This window comes from Erythrolamprus reginae, chromosome 6, assembly GCF_031021105.1.
Source record: "Erythrolamprus reginae isolate rEryReg1 chromosome 6, rEryReg1.hap1, whole genome shotgun sequence".
Taxonomy (NCBI): domain Eukaryota; kingdom Metazoa; phylum Chordata; class Lepidosauria; order Squamata; family Dipsadidae; genus Erythrolamprus; species Erythrolamprus reginae.
The window spans coordinates 23,233,390-23,257,084 of NC_091955.1; the positions used below are offsets into that span (position 1 = coordinate 23,233,390).

At 38.2% G+C, this 23,695-nt stretch overlaps 1 protein-coding gene across 7 annotated transcripts in view; it reads left to right on the forward strand.

Annotated features, from left to right (window-relative positions):
* LOC139169361 (polyamine deacetylase HDAC10-like) overlaps nucleotides 1–23,695 on the forward strand; it is a 59,252-nt gene that overhangs the window by 13,168 nt on the left and 22,389 nt on the right. For 4 of the 7 annotated variants that reach the window (XM_070755393.1, XM_070755394.1, XM_070755398.1 and 1 more), the window contains 13 exons: nucleotides 722–848; nucleotides 1,444–1,509; nucleotides 4,836–4,895; nucleotides 5,006–5,095; nucleotides 5,699–5,805; nucleotides 7,599–7,666; nucleotides 9,713–9,998; nucleotides 11,252–11,339; nucleotides 14,920–15,005; nucleotides 17,169–17,222; nucleotides 17,493–17,574; nucleotides 19,342–19,527; nucleotides 20,907–21,527. In XM_070755393.1, the coding sequence (XP_070611494.1) occupies nucleotides 722–848; nucleotides 1,444–1,509; nucleotides 4,836–4,895; nucleotides 5,006–5,095; nucleotides 5,699–5,805; nucleotides 7,599–7,666; nucleotides 9,713–9,998; nucleotides 11,252–11,339; nucleotides 14,920–15,005; nucleotides 17,169–17,222; nucleotides 17,493–17,574; nucleotides 19,342–19,527; nucleotides 20,907–21,107 (1,501 nt within the window). In that variant the 3' untranslated portion in view covers nucleotides 21,108–21,527. Of the gene's footprint in view, nucleotides 1–721; nucleotides 849–1,443; nucleotides 1,510–4,835; nucleotides 4,896–5,005; nucleotides 5,096–5,698; nucleotides 5,806–7,598; nucleotides 7,667–9,712; nucleotides 9,999–11,251; nucleotides 11,340–14,919; nucleotides 15,006–17,168; nucleotides 17,223–17,492; nucleotides 17,575–19,341; nucleotides 19,528–20,906; nucleotides 21,528–23,695 lie in introns of those variants that run through there. The other 3 variants (XM_070755395.1, XR_011559454.1, XM_070755397.1) reach the window with 3 other exon arrangements.

Below are 23,695 nucleotides of genomic sequence, written 5' to 3' on the forward strand. Positions count from 1 at the left end.
CACTCTCCTCGCCTTCCGAAAGAATTTAAAAACTCATCTTTGCCACCAGGCTTGGGTTTTTAGATCTTCCCCCTGACCAATGAATGTTTTCAGTATGATTGTTGAATGATTGGTTTGATGTGTTTTCATTTAATTAGAATTTAATGATTGTTTTAATGTATTATTAATTGGATTCATATTATTGTTCTGTTTTTGTTCATGCTGTGAGCCGGTCTGAGTCCTCGGAGAGTGGCAGCATACAAATCTGATTGATTGATTGATTGAATGAATGAATGAATAAATATAATTTTGCTTTTTAGGCAAATATTAATTTTGCCTAAATCTTACAGTCTGTTTTTAACATTGTTGTAAAACTCCCTTCAGTGTTGAACGAAAGTGATAGATGAGGTCCTACTCAAAGATAAATGAAGATGAAAACAACTGATTAAAAGTATACGTGTTATTGTGAGATTCATTTTCAAAATGGGTGGCATCATACCAACAGTCACATTTTTGCGGAAAACTAGTTCAGCGGCATATTAAAAACTACTCTGGCTCTATAACTATACAAAATTAAACACTTGAGAACACCTATCGATTCAATCTGTAGAAAACTAAATAGTGAAAATTCATAGATTTCAGACTTCGTTCAGTTGTTCTGTCCTGGAATAAGCACTGCTGAGAATACTTTGCTTGTTTTGGGTATCAGCAACTTCATTAAATACTACTTTGTTCCTGTTAGTGTTCTCTATTTTTCCTGGCATCGGTTCGAACACCAGAACTTTTGGCCTTGGCTCCGTGAGTCTAATTATGATGCAGTTGGTCAGGGGAAGGGAAGAGGATTCAACATAAATGTCCCTTGGAATCAGGTAAATATTATTTAATAGTCATATAAATAGTTGTTAAACTCTAGTAGTCATGCATTTGATGAAATTTTGTTTTTAATTCCACTTACACACCTAATGTACATATTTGCAATCAGCTCAGAACTCATCATGTAATTAGAAAAGATTTGTGTTCTCGAGTCTGCAGAGAGGGGCGGCATACAAATCCAATAAATAATAATAATATGCAGTTGATGAATTATGCACAGGGAAGCCTGGTTTCCACTGAAATACTGTAATTTAATAAAAACTCATTTTTTTACTCTACTGTTTATAAAAAAAATTATTTGTAGCACGGATTTTTAAGAAAAATGACAGTTTTATTACTGTGGTAATTAATTGAAGAAAAAAGTAAAATACAGGTTTTATATTGTCAGATGGAACATAATACAAATTTTAAAATGTCCATATAATTTTCCTTCCTGGGGATTTGGAAAACTCTTTGCTGAATACAATTTAGAACTTGTTGGCGAAGCACAATGGTCTCCAGAGACGATTTCCACTGAGATATTTGTGGACTAATAGGCCTATTTAATGGCAGTTTTAAAATAACTGTTTTGTTTTATGCTTGGCTTTGCAGGTTGGAATGGGAAATTCAGATTATTTGGCTGCATTTCTTCATGTCTTGCTTCCAATAGCTTTTGAGGTAACTTTTGAATTCTGGACTCTTTTTCTCCTAATTGCGGATATAGTATTTGTATAGTATCAAAAATAATCTTCAACTATTTAAAAACAAGAATTTCTTCTTTTAAAAAAACACTCTTAGGATTATCTGCAGGTAGAAGGCCCCAAAACCAAGACAGCAACTATACCACATGTACAGTATTGGGTTCCTACTGGTGAGCTTTTTTCCCCCTGGATTTTTTTTCTTTTTCTCCACTCAGAAACATGTTCAATATCATATACCTTCCATCTACATTATAATACAATAATTATCCATTTGCTTTTGGTATTTATCCTTCCACGAGTGCTGCCACCTTTCTTTTATCACCTGAAAACAATCAAAGATAAAATTTTCCAACATCCTTGTTCAAATTTACCATGCCATTGGCTAATACATCTAATCAAGTAGTTTTACTCATTAATACATTGGGGCCAAAGGGACCTCAAACAGTGCTAAGATTGTGCAAAGAGCCGGGGTGGCGCAGCAGGTAGAGTGCTGTACTGCAGGCCACTGAAGCTGACTAGATCTGTAGGTCAGCGGTTCAGATCTCATCACCGGCTCAAGGTTGACTCAGCCTTCCATTCTTCCGAGGTAGGTAAAATGAGGACCTGGATTTTGGGGGCAATATGCTAGCTCTTGTTAAAAAGTGCTATTGCTAACATGTTGTAAGCTGCCCTGAGTCTAAGGAGAAGGGCGGTATAAAAATCAAACAAACAAACAAACAAATAAATAAATAAATAAACAAACAAACAAACAAATAAATAAACAAATAAATAAATTCAATTTTCATATGTCCTTATTTGTTCATATACATCTCTGAATCCTTATTTCTAGCTTAATTGCCCTTTTTAACATAAAAAGAAAAAACATTTACATAAAGAAGCAAAGAAAAAGCAATATTATTTATATCACCCCTTCATATCTACTACTAGATCTTACTGAATATCCTCGTAAAAATAGCATTACCAGAAAGTGAAGGCCGAGCCATAACAGTTCATTAGACATCAATCAGTTAAAATTTACATTATTACATATTCATGACATAATCAACTTCCAACCACATTATTACATATTATTACATATTCATGACATAATCAACTTCCAACCACATCATTTAATTTATAGTAAAAGTATATAAAAAAGGAAAAACAAACCTTCACCATAGTAATTATGGTCATCTATAAATTCATTGTTTATAATCTTCACCTAAGTTTTTCTTTTAAAAAAATCAAGTAAAATTGTAATATCAATATAAATTTTGTTTCTCCATTGTAGCTCCCAATCTATCCATCTTTCAGTCCATTCTCATACTATTACATTAAAAAAACCCCACACTAATAGTCTTTCGCTGCAAACCCAGAGTAATCAACACTGCAAACCCAGTGTAATTATCTTCCCTAATCTATTTATATTTTCAGTGTGTACAATCTCATTATATTCATCCTTTCCTAGTCGCTTTATTTCACTTTTGATATATCTTAGTCTTGACGCCTTTTGGAAAATGGAGCTGAGCGTGCAGCTCCAGGTGACTGGCAGGTGCACATGCGCATCTATGGGAGATTTGACTTCTGCGCATGTGCAGGAAGCCAAATCTCTCACAAGGATGCTCGTGCGAGAGAGATTTCGCTGATTTTCAGTTTTGTTTTGTTTTGTTTTTGCTTTCATGCAGCAAAAAACCGCCGAAAATCAATGAAATATCTCGTGCGCATCCTCACGCAAGAGCCTCATGCAAATCTTGTGCAGGAGTGCCTGCTCCCGCGCCGGTCACCCAGAGCTGAGCACACAACTCCTCCAATAGCAGCAGTGACGAGTAATCCCTACCTATACACGCATGAACTTTTTGTTTCCGTGAGGAGCTACCCAGATTTGCTGTGCTACAATTATCTCTGCATAATGAGAACAGCTAGGCTTACTTTTTTTAAAGAGACTTCTGAATGTTGTACAGTTGTACGACAGAGCCAATTTTCTGACATCTCTTAATGGTGTGAAAGGAGTAGCTGCCCAGATGCTCCAGGTAGTCTTCAACTTACAACCACAATTGGAGCCAAAATTTCTGTTGGTCAGCAAGGAGGTTGTTGCTGCAGCTCATTTTGTTTTTCAAGGCTGTTCAGGGAATCTCGTGATCATTAAGCAAATCCTGCTTCCCCCATTGACTTTGATTGTCAGAGGCAGGCTGGGAACATTGCAAATAGTGATCTACATGACCCCAGAATGGTACCACTATGGTAAACACATGCTGGTTCCCAAATTTGGATCACATGACCATGTTACAACAGCTGTAAGAGTATAAATCACTTTTTAAATTGATGCCGTAATTTCAGTCACTAAACAAATCGTTGTAACTCAAGCTCATTACCTGTAATGAGAATGCCCTTGGTCTTCACTCTTCCTTGTCTGTTTGAGATCCATGGTTTTAAAATGAATGGAAAATCTAGCAGCTAAAACTGCTACTGGGACCGAACTGGACAAGAAACAGATGAGTAAAGAACTAAGAATGTGTGAGGTTTGATTAGACAATTTTGATCCTGCATATCCTACATTGGGCAACTGGAGAGATTATTCGCATGCAAATTCTTCCTAGCAAAAAGGCAGCGATGCAGGGAACTCTTGTGGGTTGCTTTCAGTCAGCATTTTTCAATTGTCTGGGGAATTCTGGGAATTCCACACATTTTAAAGTAGCTGAGGTTGAGAAACACTGCTCAAAGGTTTTATGAAAAATTGGAAAGGGAAACAGTAGATCAGAAATCAAATCTTGATTTATTTTAGAAAGTAAGTAGTTGGATGCTTATTGCAGAACCTGTGACTTTCCAGATCTTGTTAAATTACAACTCACAACATCTTTATAGATGTGTACATTATACAGTGTTCCCTCGATTTTCGCGGGTTCAAACTTCGCGGAAAGTCTATACCACGGTTTTTCAAAAATATTAATTAAAAAATACTTCGTGGTTTTTCCCTATACTGTACCATGTTTTTCCCCACCCAATGACATCATATGTCATCGCCAAACTTTTGTCCACCTTTAATAAATATTTTTTGTTAATAAACTTTAATTAATAAACATGGTGAATAATAATCTAAATGGTTGCTAAGGGAATGGGAAATTGTAATTTAGGGATTTAAAGTGTTAAGGGAAGGATTGTGATACTGTTCATAGCCAAAAATGGTGTACAGTATTTACTTCCGCATCTCTACTTTGCGGAAATTCAACTTTTGCGGGCGGTCTCGGAACGCATCCCCCGTGAAAGTTGAGGGAACACTGTACTATAATATAAACGCTGTGTTGATTTTTTCCCCCTCAACTGTAGTTTGATCCAGAACTTGTGTTGATTTCTGCTGGATATGACTCTGGCATAGGCGATCCAGAGGTAAGCTCTTTTCTAAATATTGTTTTTCTTTCTTTTTTCCCCATGAAAACAGGCCTTTTTTAAAATAAAAAATAAAAATCCAACTTCGTTCCTGTTTGTTTTGGTTTTAGGGGCAGATGAAAGCAACTCCAGAATGCTTTTCCCATCTTACCCATTTTCTAATGAATTTAGCTCATGGAAAGTTGTGTGCAGTTTTAGAGGTATGGTTTCTATTACAATCGGATTTCCAATTCAATAAATATTATCAACTTTTTCATTATAGTTACTGTTTAAATTTTTCTAGAATTATGAATATTCACATATTGACACTAGCCTAAGAATATAGGTAGTCCTCGACTTATGATATATCACTTAGCAACCAATTAAAGTTCCAGTGAGCCTACCAGAGGAATACTTACAACCTGAATTTGAAGTTCCAATGGCCATTTTCCCATTCACAGGCATGTGACCTTACTTTGTGTGCTTGGCAACGAGGCCCCATAGGCCATTCCAGAGATCATAAATACATTTGAGGTTTGGAATATTGATAATACAATTCTTACAATTATATCACTTCTTTCTTTATGAAATGATATTTTATTAATTTTTGGTACCTTTTTCCTAATATTTTTTATTTATTTCCAAAGTTGAAATACAAAATCAGAAAAAAGGGGGAAAAGATTATATGCTTGGAGACTAGCTGGTGCTTATGAATTCTACTTGTTTATTTTCTTGTAATTTAACACGCAGATGATGTTGTTTGCTTACAATCTTTGCTTGGAATTTTGTATGCTCCTTTATATTTTGTATCTGTTTTTATTTAGGGTGGATATCACTTACAGTCTCTCTCTGAATCAGTCTGCATGACTCTAAAGGCTTTGCTTGGAGATCCTTTACCTCCTTTGTCTGGTGAAATGATGCCATGTTTGAGGTACATGTATGACAATGTTCATGTGTGTAGGCATGTAATAACTAAAAAGATAGAACTGCATTGGCAAAAGGCCAGTTCTAAAGAAGACTGTGGATGGGACAATCTTACAAAATTATTTCCATTAAGGCATTGTCAAAAAAGAAAAAAGCCAAAATGGTGATCATACAATTGAAACTACCATCTGAACTTTTTAAAATTTCTCTGTGTGCATGTCTGTACATAGGATTCCTCTATTGGCAAAAGTGCAAAGTCCAGCATACAATTAGGTTTTACTGTCTATCCAAGCCCTGCATTTAAATGCACCTTCTAACCGTTTTATGTAGGTTGACTTGTAGCAGACACATCCGTGAAGTTTTTAGAGAGGAGAGATTGGATGTACATTTCGTGTACCTGTTCTTTTGGTGCTTGGCCTATAAACTGTGTTGTATTGTTCCATCCAAAAAATCATTGCTCAGTGAGGAATCTGTTGAACAATGGTATACAATTATGACATGGATAGGTTATATATTTATTTTAATTTGAAGATTTCATATGGGGCACCATAACTTCAAACCAGTGTTTCTCAATCTTGACAGCTTGAAGATTTGTTGCTTCATTTTCCAGTATTTCCCCAACTGGCGTGCTTTAAAATTTGGGTGACCAAGACAGAAGCTCATATAGAAATGTTGCTCTAAAGAATGGGAATTTCTACTGACTTTCACTCTCTCTCTTGATAAATGACATAAAGTTTTGGCCGGGGTGGCGATCCTATGGCACGGGTGCCATAGGTGACACGTGGAGCCATATCTGCTGGCAGGTGAGCTCTTGCCCTAGCCCAGCTCCAGCATGCATGTGTGTGTTGGCCAGGAGGCTCTAGGAGGGTATTTTTGGCTTCCAGAGAGCCTCTGGGGGGATGGAGGAGTGTGTTTTTACCCACCCTCCGGCTCTGGGGAAGCCTTTGGAGCCTGGGGAGGGTGAAACATGAGCTTATTGGGCCCACCAGAAGTTGGGAAACAGGCCGTTTCTGATCTCCAGAGGGCCTGGGGGGGGGAAGCTGTTTTCGCCCTCCCCAGGCCCCTCCCCTTCTTTTTAACCCCCTTTTTGGCTGCAGTTGAAAAAAGGTGGCAATTTAGCTTCAACGCTCCCCCTCCCTCACAGAGCCCTCCTCGCCCCCTCCCCTTCTTTTTAACCCCCTTTTTGGCTGCAGCTGAAAAAAAGGTGGCAATTTAGTTTCAGCGCTCCCCCTCCCTCACAGAGCCCTTCTCGCCCCCTCCCCTTCTTTTTGTTTTTTGTTTCTGGGGTTTCAGCGAAGCTTTCCTGAAGCCAGGAGGGCGAAACTACCTCTCCTAAGACCAAAAATCAGCTGACCAGCGGGCGCATGCGCTCTGGAGCTGAAACCTAGCAGTCTGGTGTGTCCTCAGATATAGCTCCCCGCGCCATAGGTTCACCATCACGGTCTTATATGAAATATTTTTTTTCAACAAAAGAGGTAGATTTATTTTTGAAGTGTCTACATATTATAAAATCCTGGGAATTACAAAGAATGGTAGAAAAATATCATATTCAACCAGATGAGATTGTGAATATTGATATATGTACTTTATTTTGCTTTCATAATTTTAAGTTTATTTTAGATACCATAGCCTCAGGTTTTTCTGCCATGTATCATTGCAAATAACACTTATACAGATTATTATATTTAAAAATATAGAGGTCTGCGGAGAGGGGCGGCATACAAATCTAAATAATAAATAATAAATAAAATAAATAAAATATATATTCAAAGAATATGCATCCCATTTGATCTTTTTTAGTGCAAGGGAATCAATTGAGAATGTGAGAACTGCACATAAACCATATTGGAAGTGTTTGACATATGAAGGTAATGGCAGAAATTCCCATATACTGTATATATATATATGTGTGTGTCACATGTTTTTGCTGAAATTTGAAAATTAAGGGAGACTAGGATAGATTTATTTCGGCCTTCTTCTGGCCTCATCAGCTAGCTAGATGGAAAAATATTTTTATATATTGCTGCAGATTATGGAAAGTATTAAAACATTTCTGGATTTAGTTTACTATCTATCCTTTTCTTAATTCACAGAAATCTCACTCATCAAGTTTAAACCAGATCCTTAAGTAGAATAAGTTATCAAATTCCTATTTCAATTTAGAAGGAATATTACGGTAGAAACTAGATTGGCTAGATTTTAACATTGCTAGGTAAATTCACATAAATTGACAATATATTGACTAAATTAATTTAGTCAATATAAATTAACAACTTTACTTGGGGAAAAGGAATCCTCAATCTGAGTATTGCATTGGCAGTTCTGTGTTAGCAAAAACTTCAGAAGAGAAGGATTTAGGGGTAGTGATTTCTGATAGTCTCAAAATGGGTGAGCGGTGTGGTTGGGCGGTAGGAAAAGCAAGTAGGATGCTTGGCTGCATAGCTAGAGGTATAACAAGCAGGAAGAGGGAGATCGTGATCCCCTTATAGAGCGCTGGTGAGACCACATTTGGAGTACTGTGTTCAGTTCTGGAGACCTCACCTACAAAAAGTTATTGACAAAATTGAACGGGTCAAAAGACGGGCTACAAGAATGGTGGAAGGTCTTAAGCATAAAACCTATCAGGAAAGACTTAACGAACTCAATCTGTATAGTCTGGAGGACAGAAGGAAAAGGGGGGACATGATCGAAACATTTAATATGTTAAAGGGTTAAATAAGGTTCAGGAGGGAAGTGTTTTTAATAGGAAAGTGAACACAAGAACAAGGGGACACAATCTGAAGTTAGTTGGGGGAAAGATCAAAAGCAACGTGAGAAATTATTATTTCACTGAAAGAGTAGTAGATCCTTGGAACAAACTTCCAGCAGACGTGGTTGGTAAATCCACAGTAACTGAATTTAAACATGCCTGGGATAAACATATATCCATTGTAAGATAAAATACAGGAAATAGTATAAGGGCAGATTAGATGGACCATGGGGTCTTTTTCTGCCGTCAGTCTTCTATGTTTCTATGTTTCTAACTTGCCCTAAAGTTCTTTCTTCTTCTTTCTGAATTGTCAAAAGAAAGATTGACCATATAAAGGATGTCAGTGGCAAATTTAGCTTGAATAATTACAACAGTATATGTAGTTGAAATAACTGGAATTGAATTAATTTAAAAGAGTATGGGTGTATTTAAAAATATGCTGCATATTAAATATATACTTAAAGAGTGTATACTTAAAAATATCAACCAAAGAAGTGTTTTTTCAGAATGTGGGAGAATAAGCACAGGGAGTTACAACAAGGACATGATGCTTTGATTCATTAATGCAGGGCTGTCAAACCTCCTGCCCACAAGATGTATTACACTCTGGCCATGCCAGCGCTCAGTTTACAAAGGGGGAAAAAGTCCCTATTGGTCTAGTGACACTGCTGTGACTACGTGAGTTTGACCCTCCTGCATTAATGGAACTACATCATCTTTCTTGTAGCAGTTGGGAAAATCCAAGCTGCTTTAATCAAGTACTGTGATCCCTCTAACTTGAAACATTTCTACCAACACATTTTCAATGTAGGTGCAACCCATCTATCTGACTTTTACATAGCTCCAACAATAAGGGGATTATTCCATATTATATACTAGGCAACAAAAATGTAAAAACTGTCCATTTTCTATTAAAAAACAATGCTAAAATTTTGAACTAAACGAATAATTTTTGAGCTAAATGTGTTGTTTCCCCCAGAAATCTGAACAGATATTTGAAAATGTGGCAATCCCCAATCCCCAAGTATAACTAGCAGAATCAACTTTCCATAAATTGGATTTTGAGGCTTGTAATCCCAACAGATCTGAAGGCCACTGGTTTGAGGAAAACAAGCATAATTTGTCTTCACTGTGGAGATGGGCTGTGTTCTGTTGTCATTTCCAGGTGTAACTCCAGTGCAAGACCTCGGTATTATACCCTGTGGAGCAGAGAAAGCTGAACTTACACAAACCAATGTGGAACTCCAAAGTCTTGAAGAAGTTGGAAAGGGAGATGTCAATGAAGTCATCAAAACAGATAGGTTTTTGGAGACGCATATGAAAAGCATTTTGTCTTTGAAACCTTCTATTAGAACAGCAGCCGCTGTAGATGAGTGTGGTGCACACCTGCTCCCGCCAACTGTTCACATTCCAAAGGGCCTGGATGGGAAAGAGTTCAAAACTACTCTCAGGTTAGCCACACTGTTCATCAGCTCAAAACAGGGTCTGTCATGATACAACCAAATCTTTAATATTCAGCTTTCAATGAAAAACAAAGTTCAGCCTCTCCAGTTAGAAGGATTGGTGGCAAAAGCTTGCCAGTGTAAAGTACAGGAAGTCCTTTACTTACAACAGTTCATTTAGTGACTGCTCAAAGTTACAATGGCACCGAAAAATAAGTGAGTTGTGACCATTTCTCACACTTGCAGCATCCCCATGATCATGTGATCAAAATTTAGAAGCTTGACAACTGCTTCATATTTATGACAGTGTCCTGAGATCCTGTAATCAGTTTTTGTGACTTTCTGACAAGCAAAGTCAACAGGGAAGCCAGATTCACTTAACAACAGTATTGTTAACTGAACAACTGCAATTATTATCTTAACAACTGTGGGAAGAAAGATTGCAAAATGAGACAAAACTCAACAAATGTTTCCCTCAGAGACATAAATTTCGGGCCCCATAGTGGTAGCAAGTCAAGGATTACCTGTAGAAGATCAAGTAGAAGTGGCCTGTGATTATTTGTTTATTTTTCAAAATTATAAGGCAGCCAAACTCACACAGAGGTGTTTCCAGGCACTTTATAACATTTAAAAATTCCCCATATTAAAAAAACCTGATGACAACCCACCCTCCCCAGAGTGATAATCTGTTTAATCCAGAATACAAAAGTCCTTCTATATTTAAATTAACAGATTAACACAGTTGGAAGGGGCCTTGCAGGTCATTGTCCAGAGGTAAGCAAAGTTGGCTCTTCTATGACATGTGGACTTCAACTCCCAGAATTTCTGATCCAATCATGCTAGCTCAAGGAATTCTGGGAGTTGAAGTCCACATGTCATAGAAGAGCCAACTTTGCCAACCCCTGACCTAGTCCAACTCCCTGCCCAAGCCGGAGACCCTTTATCTGCCTCCATTTAGGATTTAACTCACAACCTCCTGATTGTGAGGCAAGAGCTCCACCCCTAGGCCACAGCAGCTGGGTTTTTATATGTCCCAAGAAGAAATTGCTGGGGTTAATTGATGTTGTAGTTAACATAAGATTCCTCCTGAATAATAGAGACAACACTTTTAGTGTACAATACGCAGAGTAATTTATAATGTGGGCAACATTTATATGTCCATTAAGAAGTAATAAATTCTTAACTCAGCATGTTGTTCAAGCATTACAGTTGTTCCGAATGTTCTGGTGTATAACCATCATTCAAATATATGTATTTCACAGTGCATTTGATGTGAAAAATATGAAAGAAGAAGCTCTAAACTCACTCCTGAACATGCTGGCTGTCCTTAACAAAATCATTAAAAAGGAGGTAATGTTAATCATTTGGAAAGCTGGGTTGATTCAAAATGGCATATTTTTTTCTAGTTGAGGAGGATTATATTTTATAACCTCACAGCCATTCCTAAAGGGAAGTTGTTCTTAAATTGAAGCTATGCCCTAAATTGTCTATGAAGATTCTCAGATATCCAAGTTATAGTTACGGTCAGTGTTCCCTCTAATTTTTTTTTTGGGGGGGGGGGGGGGGCGGAAAAGTATAGTATCTGAGCGGCAGTCCCTTCGGGACTGGGCGGCACATAAATGAATGAATGAATGAATGAATGAATGAATGAATGAATGAATGAATGAATGAATGAATGAATAAGCAAGCAAGCAAGCAAGCATGCAAGCAAGCAAGCAAGCAAGCAAGCAAACAAACAAATAAATAAATAAATAAAAAACCCACCCTGTTTTGCCTCAGAGAATTTCAAAATAAAATACTGTACTGTGTGTCTATAATAGTGAGCTCATAATAGGGCAACTCTATCAATATCAAAATGCCACTTAAATAGTTGAGCTAGTTTCAAACTAGATTTTGATTTTCTTTCTCTCTTCCTTACTCCCATTCTTTTTCTTTCTCTTTTCCTTCCTCTCTTTTTTCTATCTGTTTCTCTCTCTTCCTCTCTTCCTCTCTCTCTCTTTCCCTCTCACTCTTTCCCTCTCGGCTTCTGGGCAGGTTTGGAAAACTCTGAGTTGATGATGATTTTTAAGTGAGCGATTGCTCACTGCTCAGCTTAGAGGGAACTATGGTTACAGTATATCAAAAGTGGTTTTTATTTTTGAAGGAAAAACAAGACCCTTTGCTTCCTATCCTGGAAGCTTCATTAGTTGTATTACATCAGTGGTTCTCAACCTTTCTAATGCCATGACCCCTTAATACAGTTCCTGATGTTGTGGTGATCCCCAACCATAAGTCTAGTGCCAATTCTCCCAACAGAGCTTCAAGCTGATTGGCAGGAAGGTCAGAGATTCTCAGTTATGCTGTTTTTTTAAAAAAAGTAACTTGATTGATTTGGGGGGGGGAACAAGATATCAATGACTACTTCAGCTTCAACTACAACAACACACGAGCACACAACAGATACAAACTTAAAGTAAACCACTCTAAACTCAACTGCAGGAAATACGACTTTAGTAACCGAATAGTTGATGCATGGAACTCACTTAATAACTTTATAAAAATATTATATAAAATATTTAAATAATAATTGTCACATCATGATATGTATTTCATTATTTGCCTCGACCTTCCTGTTACTGTATACCTCTGGCATTATGACTTGTATACAAAAATCATGTAAGAGTTTGAAAAGGCCTAGATGGGATGTAGTCCATCTCCATTCCAAAGTAGACCATTTATTCATGCATAATCTTTGCTAGGATAAAAGTTAAAACAACTTCAAGCCACCTAAGTCTATTCTAATACAGTGGGTACCTCTACTCTCCATGACCAGGTTCATAAGTAGAAAAGTTTGTAATAAGAAGCAATTTTGCCCATAGGAATCAATGTAAAAGCAATTCATGTGTGTGATTGGGGAAACCACAGGGAGGGTGGAGTCCCTGTTTCCTCCCAGGAGATTGCTAGAGAGGGCCCATGGAGGCTCCTCCCCACCTTTTATGGCCCCATTTCCTCCCAGGAGATTCCTGCAGAGGCCTCACAGAGGCTTCTGCCTGCCTTTTCCGGTTACAGTTTCGGAGGCTCGGGTTTGTAAGTGGAAAATGGTTCTTGAGAAGAGGCAAAAGTTTGTAAGTAGAGGCACTCTTAGGTAGAAGTACCACTGTACCTTTGTAAATTAAATGACAATAATTATCTGCACATCTAATATGCACAAATGAATAGTAGAGAGGTACTGCCAAGTTATTAGTTTTTAGCTAATTAGTTAATCACATTTCTTTGTGCTAGCAACATGGTTTTTAGAATTGGAGTCCTTCTTTTTATACTTGGGGAAACCTAAGTTTCTTTCTATTTGCTCCATATCAAAATATTTTCTTTCTTTCCTTTTTTCTTTCTTTCTTCCTTCCTTCCTTCCTTCCTTCCTTCCTTCCTTCCTTCCTTCCTTCCTTCCTTCCTTCCCTTTATTAAATTACATGCCACCTAACTCCCAAAGGACTCCAGGCAGCTTAACAGCAGAATAAAATATTTAAAATATCCAAAACATTAAACCAATTTAAAACCATGGCTGGATCTCACCGATTACAGCCACAAGATCAACAGCCCCAGGCCTGCCGCAAAAGCCAGGCCTTAATAGCTTTTTGAAAGGCCAATAGGGTGAGGGGCAGTCCTGACCTCTGGAGGTAACTGGTTCCAGAGATCCAGGGCAGCCACAGAGAAGACCCTCATCGGCCCACCAGTCAACACTGTTTAGCTGACGGGACCTGGAGGACACCAACCCTGTGGGATCTCATCGGTCACTGGGAGTTGAGTGGCAGAGGCGGTCTCAAAGATAACCTGGCCCTACGCCATGTAGGGCTTTAAAGATAATGACCAACACCTTGAATTGCGCCTGTAGACCAATATGGAAGCAGTGCAACTTGTGGAGAATTGGTGTAATGTGGGTGTACTAGGTGTACCCACGACAGCTCACGTAGCTGCATTCTGGACCAGTTGTAATCTCTGAGCAATCTTCGAGGGCAGCCCCATGTAGAATTTGTTGCAATAATCTAATCAGGAGGCGACAAGGGCATGATTGACTGTGAGGACTGCCTCTCGATCCAAGTAGGGTCATAGTTGGTGCATAAGACGCACTTGTGCAAAGGTCTCTCTAACTACAGCTGTCAAATGTTGGTCTAGTTTTAGCTGTGAATCTAGGAGGACACCCAAATTTCAAATCCTTTCTGAGTGGGACAACTTCTCCCCCACCCAAGAGCCAAGGATGGACATAGTTTTCAGGAGGCAATATTCACAGCCATTCGGTCTTGTCTGGGTTGAGTCTGAGCCTGATAACTTCCATCCAGACCCTCACAGCCTGAAGGCACTGGAACATCATATCCACTGCTTCACTGAATTGACATGGGGTGGAGATATATAACTGGGAATCATCCGCATGTAAAGGCCTAGGGGGAAAGAATATCTCAGTTCCCCCATGCCTGACGGCAGAGGTTGGTTTTAAGGAGCTTACGAAAGGCAAGGAGGGTGGGGGCAGTTCTAATCTCCGGGGGGAGTTGGTTCCAGAGGGCCGGGGCAGCCACAGAGAAGGCTTTTCCCCTGGGCCCCGCCAAACGACATTGTTTTGTTGACGGGACCCGGAGAAGGCCCACTCTGTGGGACCTAACCGGTCGCTGGGATTCATGCGGCAGAAGACGATCTCGTAGATATCCTTCTCTAGATGTAATAATGGCCAAGTTATTCCTTTTGTGGCAGAATAGGAACATATCCAGACTTGATAACGTATATTCTTTTAAATGTCCAAATATTTTGTTTTGATATTAATTTTACAGTATTTGCAGAGACTTTATTTGTTCTTATAACTATACCAATCTTGACAGTCACATACAATACAGATATACATAATCTTGTCTGCAAGTAATATTAAATAAAATAGTAACATTTTAATTATTATCATGTTATTTAGGTGATCAATGGGCTTGCAGTTTCATCTACACCTTCACTTTCTTCTGCCATTGCGATAGCACATTGTAGAAACTGGAAGGTACCAAAGTAGGTATAAGAATGTTGTGCCTAATACTTTCTTGCACAGTTTTGTATTTAAAGGACAATGTACTAAATTATTATTCAAAAATGATTCAAAGACACACTTTGAATGTCACAGAAAGCACACCTCTTTATTGTTCATTGAAATAGTTGATTTTTTTTTAACCATCTACATGATCCTGAAAAAAAGTATTAATATTTTTAGGAGTCATACTAACTTTAATTAGCCATCTTTTGTAACCAAGCATAGTTTTTTCAGTGGGATCTTTGGTGTTCTCTGAACTATAGAGCCGGGGTGGCACAGCAGGTGGAGTGCTGCACTGCAGGCCACTGAAGCTGACTGTAGATCTGAAGGTCAGCGGTTCAAATCTCATCACCGGCTCAAGGTTGACTCAGCCTTCCATCCTTCCGAGGTGGGTAAAATGAGGATCCGGACTGTTTGGGCAATATGCTGGCTCTGTTAAAAAGTGCTATTGCTAACATGTTGCAAGCCGCCCTGAGTCTAAGGAGAAGGGCGGCATAAAAAACCTGAATAAGTAAATAAATAAATAAACGTAGTGGTTTTCTTGCAGACTTTTCATTACCAAATAGATTTTAGCTAGTTTGCCAATGAAACCTCTCCAAGAAAACCACCAAACTCAGAGAGCACCAGGGAACCCAAAGAGGAGGGGTGGGTTCCTCCCAGTTCGGGCCAGATCATCCGAGCCATTAGCGACCCGCTGGAGACGTGAAGATGGCGTCTGTGCCCTCATCTTTTTTCAGAATTTTTGGTGATTCTTTTTTTCACTGTATGGATGGCTTCTCATCCTCTGATTTGAAAAAAAACCCCTCCTGACCGCCCCCCAGGTTAATACTAATAAAGTTCCTCAGCTGTGTTTCAGGTTGAGACCACTTTCTGAGCATGCGTGGAAGTGAATTCGCAGGAGGGCATGTCGCAATATGAACCCTGCCACAGAGCTACAGATATTCTCTTTTATCAATACCTTTTCAGATTCTAAACGTTGAACCATTTTTGGCTAATGCTTTCAGTTCTTAACATTGTCTATTATTTAGGGACCTGGGAAAATTCTTGACAGATTTTGAAAAGAAATGCATCTGTCATAACCTGGACTATTTGTATACATATGCACTTTATATGCAAAATGAACAGTACTCATTTCTATATGAATAAACTATTTAACCCAATGGGATGTACTTCTGAATGACTTGTTCATAATTGCACTATATGCAATTTGATCCATTTTAAGAATACTATTAATGTATTTTACATGATAACAATGATACAAAGACTACATAGTTATGGTAGAAAAGGAATAAGTAGGTATACCTAGCTGATGGGTGTGCTGTGGTGAAAAACAGAGATTTGTTGCTACTGAATTAATACAAAATATGCTGCTCAAAAAAATAAAGGGAACACTCAAAAAACACATCCTAGATCTGAATGAATGAAATATGCTCATTTAATATTTCATTTGCACAACTATTCCATTTTCACAACAGTATGTGAAATGGATTAGAAATCAGTGTTGCTTCCTAAGTGGACAATTGGATTTCACAGAAGTTTGATTTACTTGAAATTATATTATGTTTTCTAAGTGCTCCCTTTATTTTTTGAGCAGTCTATATTACTTTGCTAGAAATAAATTAGACTTTGTTCATGATGCATAATATTAATTTATGTATTAGGAAACATTTGCCATATATGCTATAATCCTTAAATTTTGTAGTTACCATATTGTCAGAATTATACATATAGAATTATAAAAGAGCTCTTAATTTATAGGTTTAGATTACCAGTTCCTTCAGTGAATTCTCAGAAGTTGTTATTTATAGTGCAATTACAATGGTAGTTGACTATATATGGTTAATTTTGCTGGACTGTCAACTAGGCCAGTTTTCTTTTATGTAGTCCATTATATCAGATTACCTTACATAGACTAAGCTATTTATCATAAAGTTTTCACTACTGGTAATAGGCTAGTCTAATCACAGGTCAGTCTCTTTCAGTCCAGCATATCTCACAGGATTGTTATTGCAAGAAAAAGAAAGAGGAAGATGTATTTGGTAAATTTGCCATATTCAGTTATTTATAAAAAATAATAAAGGTAAAGATAAAGAAATAATTATTATATATATACATAACAGATCTTGAAATATTTTGTTGTGCAGAGTCCTGTGTGTATTTGTTGGTGACATGGACATGAAAATTGAGTTGGATGATGAGTAAGTATCAATATTTCAACCAGTTTATTTATAGTTGTGCAGTTGGTTCCAAACATGAAATTTTGCTAAGGTCAGTGGGGCTTTGTAAGAAAAAAATGGAACTTTGAATTTTTTTATTGGAATAATTTTACATCTAAAACATGCATTTGATTATAACAGTTCTTTACTTGTATATTTCCTGGATATATGTATTTGCTTTATTATTACCAGGGTGGCAACTATTTTAGAGAGATAATATTTATAGGACCTATTTTTAAAAATATTTTACAGCAAAGTCCTCTTGATCAATATCTGTCGTAAACGTTCTGAACAAGTTAACACCAAACACAATGTCTCTCTCAACTGGAAAGAAGTAAGTTTATTGTATTTTTTTTAATCACCCAAGTATGATTTAGTGAGAATGCAAGGATATAAATTTTGAGTTGAACTATATATTCAGCAATTTTCACTGATCTTAGAATGTGGATGGCATGCAAATATTTGAATATTGTCATCCAACTGAGAATTCTGCCTGCTGGAAATGTACAGATTGCTACCTAGAGTCATGCTAAAGTTTATTTATTTATTTATTTATTACTTAGATTTGTATGCCGCCCCTCTCCGAAGACTCAGGGCGGCATATGGGTGGGCCATAAATTTTACAACCAATCAATCAGGGTTATAGCAAATGCTATAAATATATCTGGGAAAAATTGAAGAACTGCTACCTGGAAGAAATTGGCACAACGTTTTTAGAAACTTAGAAACTTTAGCACAATCATTAACCCTTGCCTCCCCTACATGAATTAGAAAGGACTGAGGAAAGTCACAATTGTAAAATAGATGGTTTTTCCCACAACTGACTTCCACTTTTTTGGCATATAAGACGCACCAGAGCATAAGACATACCTAGATTTTAGAGGAGGAAAACAAGGAAAAAAGTATTCTGAACCAAATGGTGTAGTAATATATTATTTAATAAAATACCAGTGTAGCAGAATATTTTTTTACAACCATGTACACTTTTTACAACCATGTACATTTTTTACAAACTTCAAATTTGACAGCTTTAAGACTTGTGGACTTCAGCTCCCAGAATTCCTTCTCCAGTCATGCTAGATGGGGTAATTAGAAGGCAAAAACACCTGTTTTTGCAAAAAGGCCCATTTTTCACCCTTTCTTGCAAAAACAAGGCATGCAGAGGGTTTGTGCACTTAGGGTGTGGGGGAAGGCAAAAACTCAATTTTTTGCAAAAAAATGGCCCATTTTCACCCATTCCTTTTGCAAAAATGGGTGCTTTTGCCTTTCTCCACCCCCTAGGAGCATTCTGCAGGCTTCCCAAACCCTCTGCACAGCCCACTTTTGCGGAAAAACAGGCCCATTTTTAGCAAACGGGGCTTCGGGAGGCCAAAAATGGCTGTATTCGGTGTATACGACACACTGACATTTCCAACCTCTTTTTTGGGGGCAAAAAGGTGAAAAATATGAAAGTTTTTTAAAACGACATCTGAATCAGGTAAGTCTGATTATATTAATCACACATAAAGAATTAATTTATTTGATCACTCTGGGTTGCAGGAGCAACAGTTTGTTCATTCATTCAACCTATACTGTTTATTACAGTCAGAGACCAGAGACCAGAACAAATTTTAAAAAAACCCACTTCCAAGTCTTTACTAATGAAATTCAGCAGCAAAATGGCCAAATTTCAGCAGCATAATTTTGGGGGAATTTTTACAATATGAATGCACATAACTTGAATCTAGGAAGCCTCCAGTGTTTAAAGCAGTAAGCTAAATCCCCTCCCAATCCCCCCCCCCCCGAAAAAAATTTCCAAACACCTCTTTTGGTGAAATCACAGTCAGCAGAATGTGAACAGCTTCCCATCAATACATCACTCCACATAGAGGAAAGTAAACATCAAGATTCTGAGCATTCATATGCTTGGGCTGGAAAGAATTGCATGTTAGTGTCATGGCTCAATAGATCTGTTTGTTTTTTTATCCCTTTACATAAGTAATGTGTAAATATAGTTTCTATATTGAGAAATTAAGAAATTTAGTTTTGGATAATTTTAATATGCCAACATTTGTTACCAAATAAAACTTAAATATTTTGATTTTTTGTTCATTTTTGCAAGGATCCTAAAACCAACAACTTCTTCTCTGCTACCTTTGGATTTATTCTTCCAGTTGCATACAGCTATCAGCCTAATTTAACCATTGTAATTATTGGACCAAACCAGAACCTTGGCAAAAATAGAATTTCCTTGCTTATTAGCTTACTACAAGGATTAGCAGAATGTCAGATTCTCGCTGTGATACAGGTAAGTGGTTTTGCAAGAAAATAGCTTGTTTTTTTAGAATAAAGGATCCATTAATTCCTTCTAAAACCATCTATAGTTTCAGATTTTCTTGTTTTCCTAAAGCAAATACATGAAAAATTTAGTAAAGTGCTGTGGCATTTCAATTTTGGTTCTAACGGAGTGAAAGGTAACTGAAAAATTCAAAGAAAAGATGTGTTTTCTTTAAAGTGGTTCAGACAATAGTTTGTGTCTGTGTTCCAAACACGTTTTTGAGATTCAACCTGAAGAATTGCTCAGCTTTGCTTCTCTGTTTATCTATGTTCCTGTGCCTGGATCATGAACATACCAGTATGTGAAACAACATCCGTCCCAAATACAATGAATGATTTCATTGTGATTAGAATTTAGCGGAAAACAAATATGAAGCTTCTTATTAATAATTCAATTTTAATATATTTATCACCAGGGGTTATCAAACTTTACAACATTACAGCTTTCCATTGTGAGACCTAGCTGGTGCAGGCAAAGCAAGGAACAAAAGTCGGAGCAATTTTTGACAAGACACCATTGTCAAAGTCCATTCCACTTTGGGAAAACTTGTAACTATCCTACCCAGATAAAGAAAGTAGGGGAAACTGAGCAAGATTTTGATAGTGCTTCTGTTTCATTGCTCTAGCCCAGGGGTCATCAAACTTGGCAACTTTAAGACTTACGGACTTTAACTCCCAGAATTCTCCAGCCAGCAGCTGGCTGGAGAATTCTGGGAGTTGAAGTCCATAAGTCTTAAAGTTGCCAAGTTTGAAGACCTCTGGCCTATCCTGATTACACGTATGCATACAAAATCTTTGCTTCTCATCTAGGAAGCTTCTTCATAGAAAGCGAGAAGCTTCTTGGATGATAAAACAAACATTTTCAAGGGAAAAACGAAGTACAGTTGCCTTTTGGGGGAAAAAAACTCAATTGGGACTCTACAGATAGACACTTATGTAAGAAGTCCCACCTCACAAATCGCTGAGAGATTTCTCAGGAGTTCCACTTCCCAGTTGAGGAAGCCCGATTTATAGTATTTAAGATAACTGACTCCTTATTGGATACTGTATATTCCCGCATTGCACTAAGCGTGATGTGTTTCATTATGTCTTACCAAATAAATCCGATTTGTTTGGATTTGGAGAATATGCCAAGCTATAAACCCAAGTTTACCAAATGCAGAAGTCTGGTAATACGATTCACTAAACCAAAACCAAGCAAACTTCTATTATGGCTTAGTCCAATGATTCAATACATCCATTCAATAGAGTACAAATTCTCAGAAATGAAACTACAAGCAATAAAATGTTATTTCTTTTTTTTTTGAGATAAGTACACGTTTACGCAAGTGTTCTACTTTATTTTTAAAGGATACTGAAGAAAAAATAATGCAGGATATAGCCAACATCTTAACAGGTGACTTTATACCCACCTTTGGGAACTTTGCACCAGATTTACAGGAGAATGTAGAAGGAATGAAAGAATTAAGAGCGCAATTTCAACAGGAATGGAAATTGCTTCAGTGTTCATGTTCAGGTAATCAATCAGAGATGAATGAAAACAAAAAGTAAATCTTCATTACATTGAAATATCTTACTGCCGAGTTTTGAATTACTTGAATTAGAGATTCTCCAGAGGAACAAGATACACTACATTGTCTTTTTATTTTGTGTAGCAAAGAACTTCAAAGATGAAAAGTAATCTTGATTTCAAGAATCTCTTTTCTTCCACAAGAAAACAAAACAAAAGATCAGAACAAGATATACTTTATGAATAAAAGGGCACAAAATGTTTCTGAACTGTTTATATAATTTTTATATTGAAGACTATCTTCCAGCCTGTTATCTTCAGAAATGCTGTTGGCTTTGCTATAAAGACTTTTTAAAATTTTCTACAGCAAAAATATATAAAAATTTTATATGTATTGTATAAATGTATGAATATTGCATGAATACTGTATGAATTTGTGAATAAAAGGGAAACTCATCAAATTTGTAGATGACAATAGACTGGCAGGAATAGACAACACTAGGCTCAAGATCCAGATAGATCTTGACTGGTTTGAATACTGAGCCCCATAGTTCCCTCTAAACTGAGCAGTGAGCAATCGCTCACTTAAAAATCATCATCAACTCAGAGTTTTCCAAACCTGTCCAGAAGCCAAGAGGGAAAGAGTGAGAGGGAAGGAGAGAGAGAGGAAGAGAGGAAGAGAGAGAAACAGATAGAAAAAAGAGAGGAAGGAAAAGAGAAAGAAAAAGAATGGGAGTAAGGAAGAAAGAAAGAAAATCAAAATCTAGTTTGAAACTAGCTCAACTATTTAAGTGGCATTTTGATATTGATAGAGTTGCCCTATTATGAGCTCACTGTTACAGACACACAGTACAGTATTTTATTTTGAAATTCTCTGAGGCAAAACAGGGTGGGGTTTTTATTTATTTGTTTTTTTGTTTTTTTGTTTATTTATTTATTTATTATTTTTGTGCTGCCCAGTCCCAAAGGGACTGCCGCTCAGACACTATACTTTTCCGTCCCCCCAAAAAAAAATTAGAGGGAACACTGCTGAGCCCTATCTTAAAAAAATGAAAAATAAGAAAAAATTATAACTTTTATGCTTAGGCAAGAAAACTCAAATATACATGTATAGATTAGGTAAAACATGGCTTAATAGCAGTAACTAAGAGAGAGATCCTATAATCCTAGTAGACAATCACTTAAATATGAGCCAAGAATATGCGGCAGAGCTAAAAAAGGTAACATAATCTTAGGTTGATTAACAGGGATAGAATCAAGATCATGTGAAATAGTAGTGCCGCTTTATAAAGCCTTAATACAGTGGTTCTCAACTTTGGGGGTCAAACAACCATTTCACAGGGGTCGCCTAAGACCATGGAGAAAGACTGGCTCGGTTCCTCTGGCTCCAGCACTGTTTTGAAATGGGCTCCTGCCTGTGAGGAGGCGATGAGGTTCTGGAGCTGCTACGGCAGGAGGTTGGGGGGAGAGCTCCGGGAAAGAGACGACTGACAATGAGTCAGTCAAGGTGACTGGGGCCCGTACTTGTCCATCTGTCTGGGAAGAGTTTGATCTGGTGACACCTGATGAAGTGAACAAGGCCATTGGAACTGTGAGTTCCGCCAGCTGTTTACTGGATCCGTGTCCCTCCTGGCTGGTTTCAGCCAGCAGGGAGGTGACACGGAGCTGGGTCCAGGAGATTGTCAACACCTCCTTGGGGAGGGGGTCCTTTCCGGCTCCTTATAAGGAGGCACTTGTGCGCTCCCTCCTCAAGAAGCCTTCCCTGGACCCAGCCGTACTTAATAACTATCGTCCAGTCTCCAACCTTCCCTTTATGGGGAAGGTTGTCGTGAAGGTGGTAGCGCTCCAGCTCCAGCGGTCCTTGGAAGAAGCCGATTATCTAGGTCCTCAGCAGTTGGGTTTCAGACCCAGTTACAGCACGGAAACTGCTTTGGTCGCGTTGATGGATGATCTCTGGTGGGCCTGGGACTGGGGTTTATCCTCTGTCCTGGTGCTTCTTGACCTCTCAGCGGCTTTCGATACCATCGACCATGGTATTCTTCTGCGCCGGCTGGAGGGGTTGGGAGTGGGAGGCACTGTTCTCCGGTGGTTTTCCTCCTACCTCTCTGGTCCGTTGCAGTTGGTGTTAGTGGGGGGGTCAGAGGTTGACCTCGAGGTCTCTCCCTTGTGGGGTGCCTCAGGGGTCGGTCCTCTCCCCCCTGCTATTTAATATCTACATGAAACCGCTGGGTGAGATCATCCAAGGGCATGGGGTGAGGTATCATCACTACGCTGATGATACCCAGCTTTACATCTCCACCCCATGTCCAGTCAACGAAGCAGTGGAAGTGATGTGCCGGTGTCTGGAGGCTGTTGGGGCCTGGATGGATGTCAACAGACTCAAACTCAACCCTGATAAGATGGAGTGGCTGTGGGTTTTGCCTCCCAAGGACAATTCCATCTGTCCGTCTATCACCCTGGTGGGGAAATTATTGACCCCCTCAGAGAGGGTCCGCAACTTGGGCATCCTCCTCGATCCACAGCTCACATTAGAGAAACATCTTTCGGCTGTGGCGAGGGGGGCGTTTGCTCAGGTTCGTCTGGTGCACCATTTGCGGCCCTATTTGGACCGGGGGTCGTTGCTCACAGT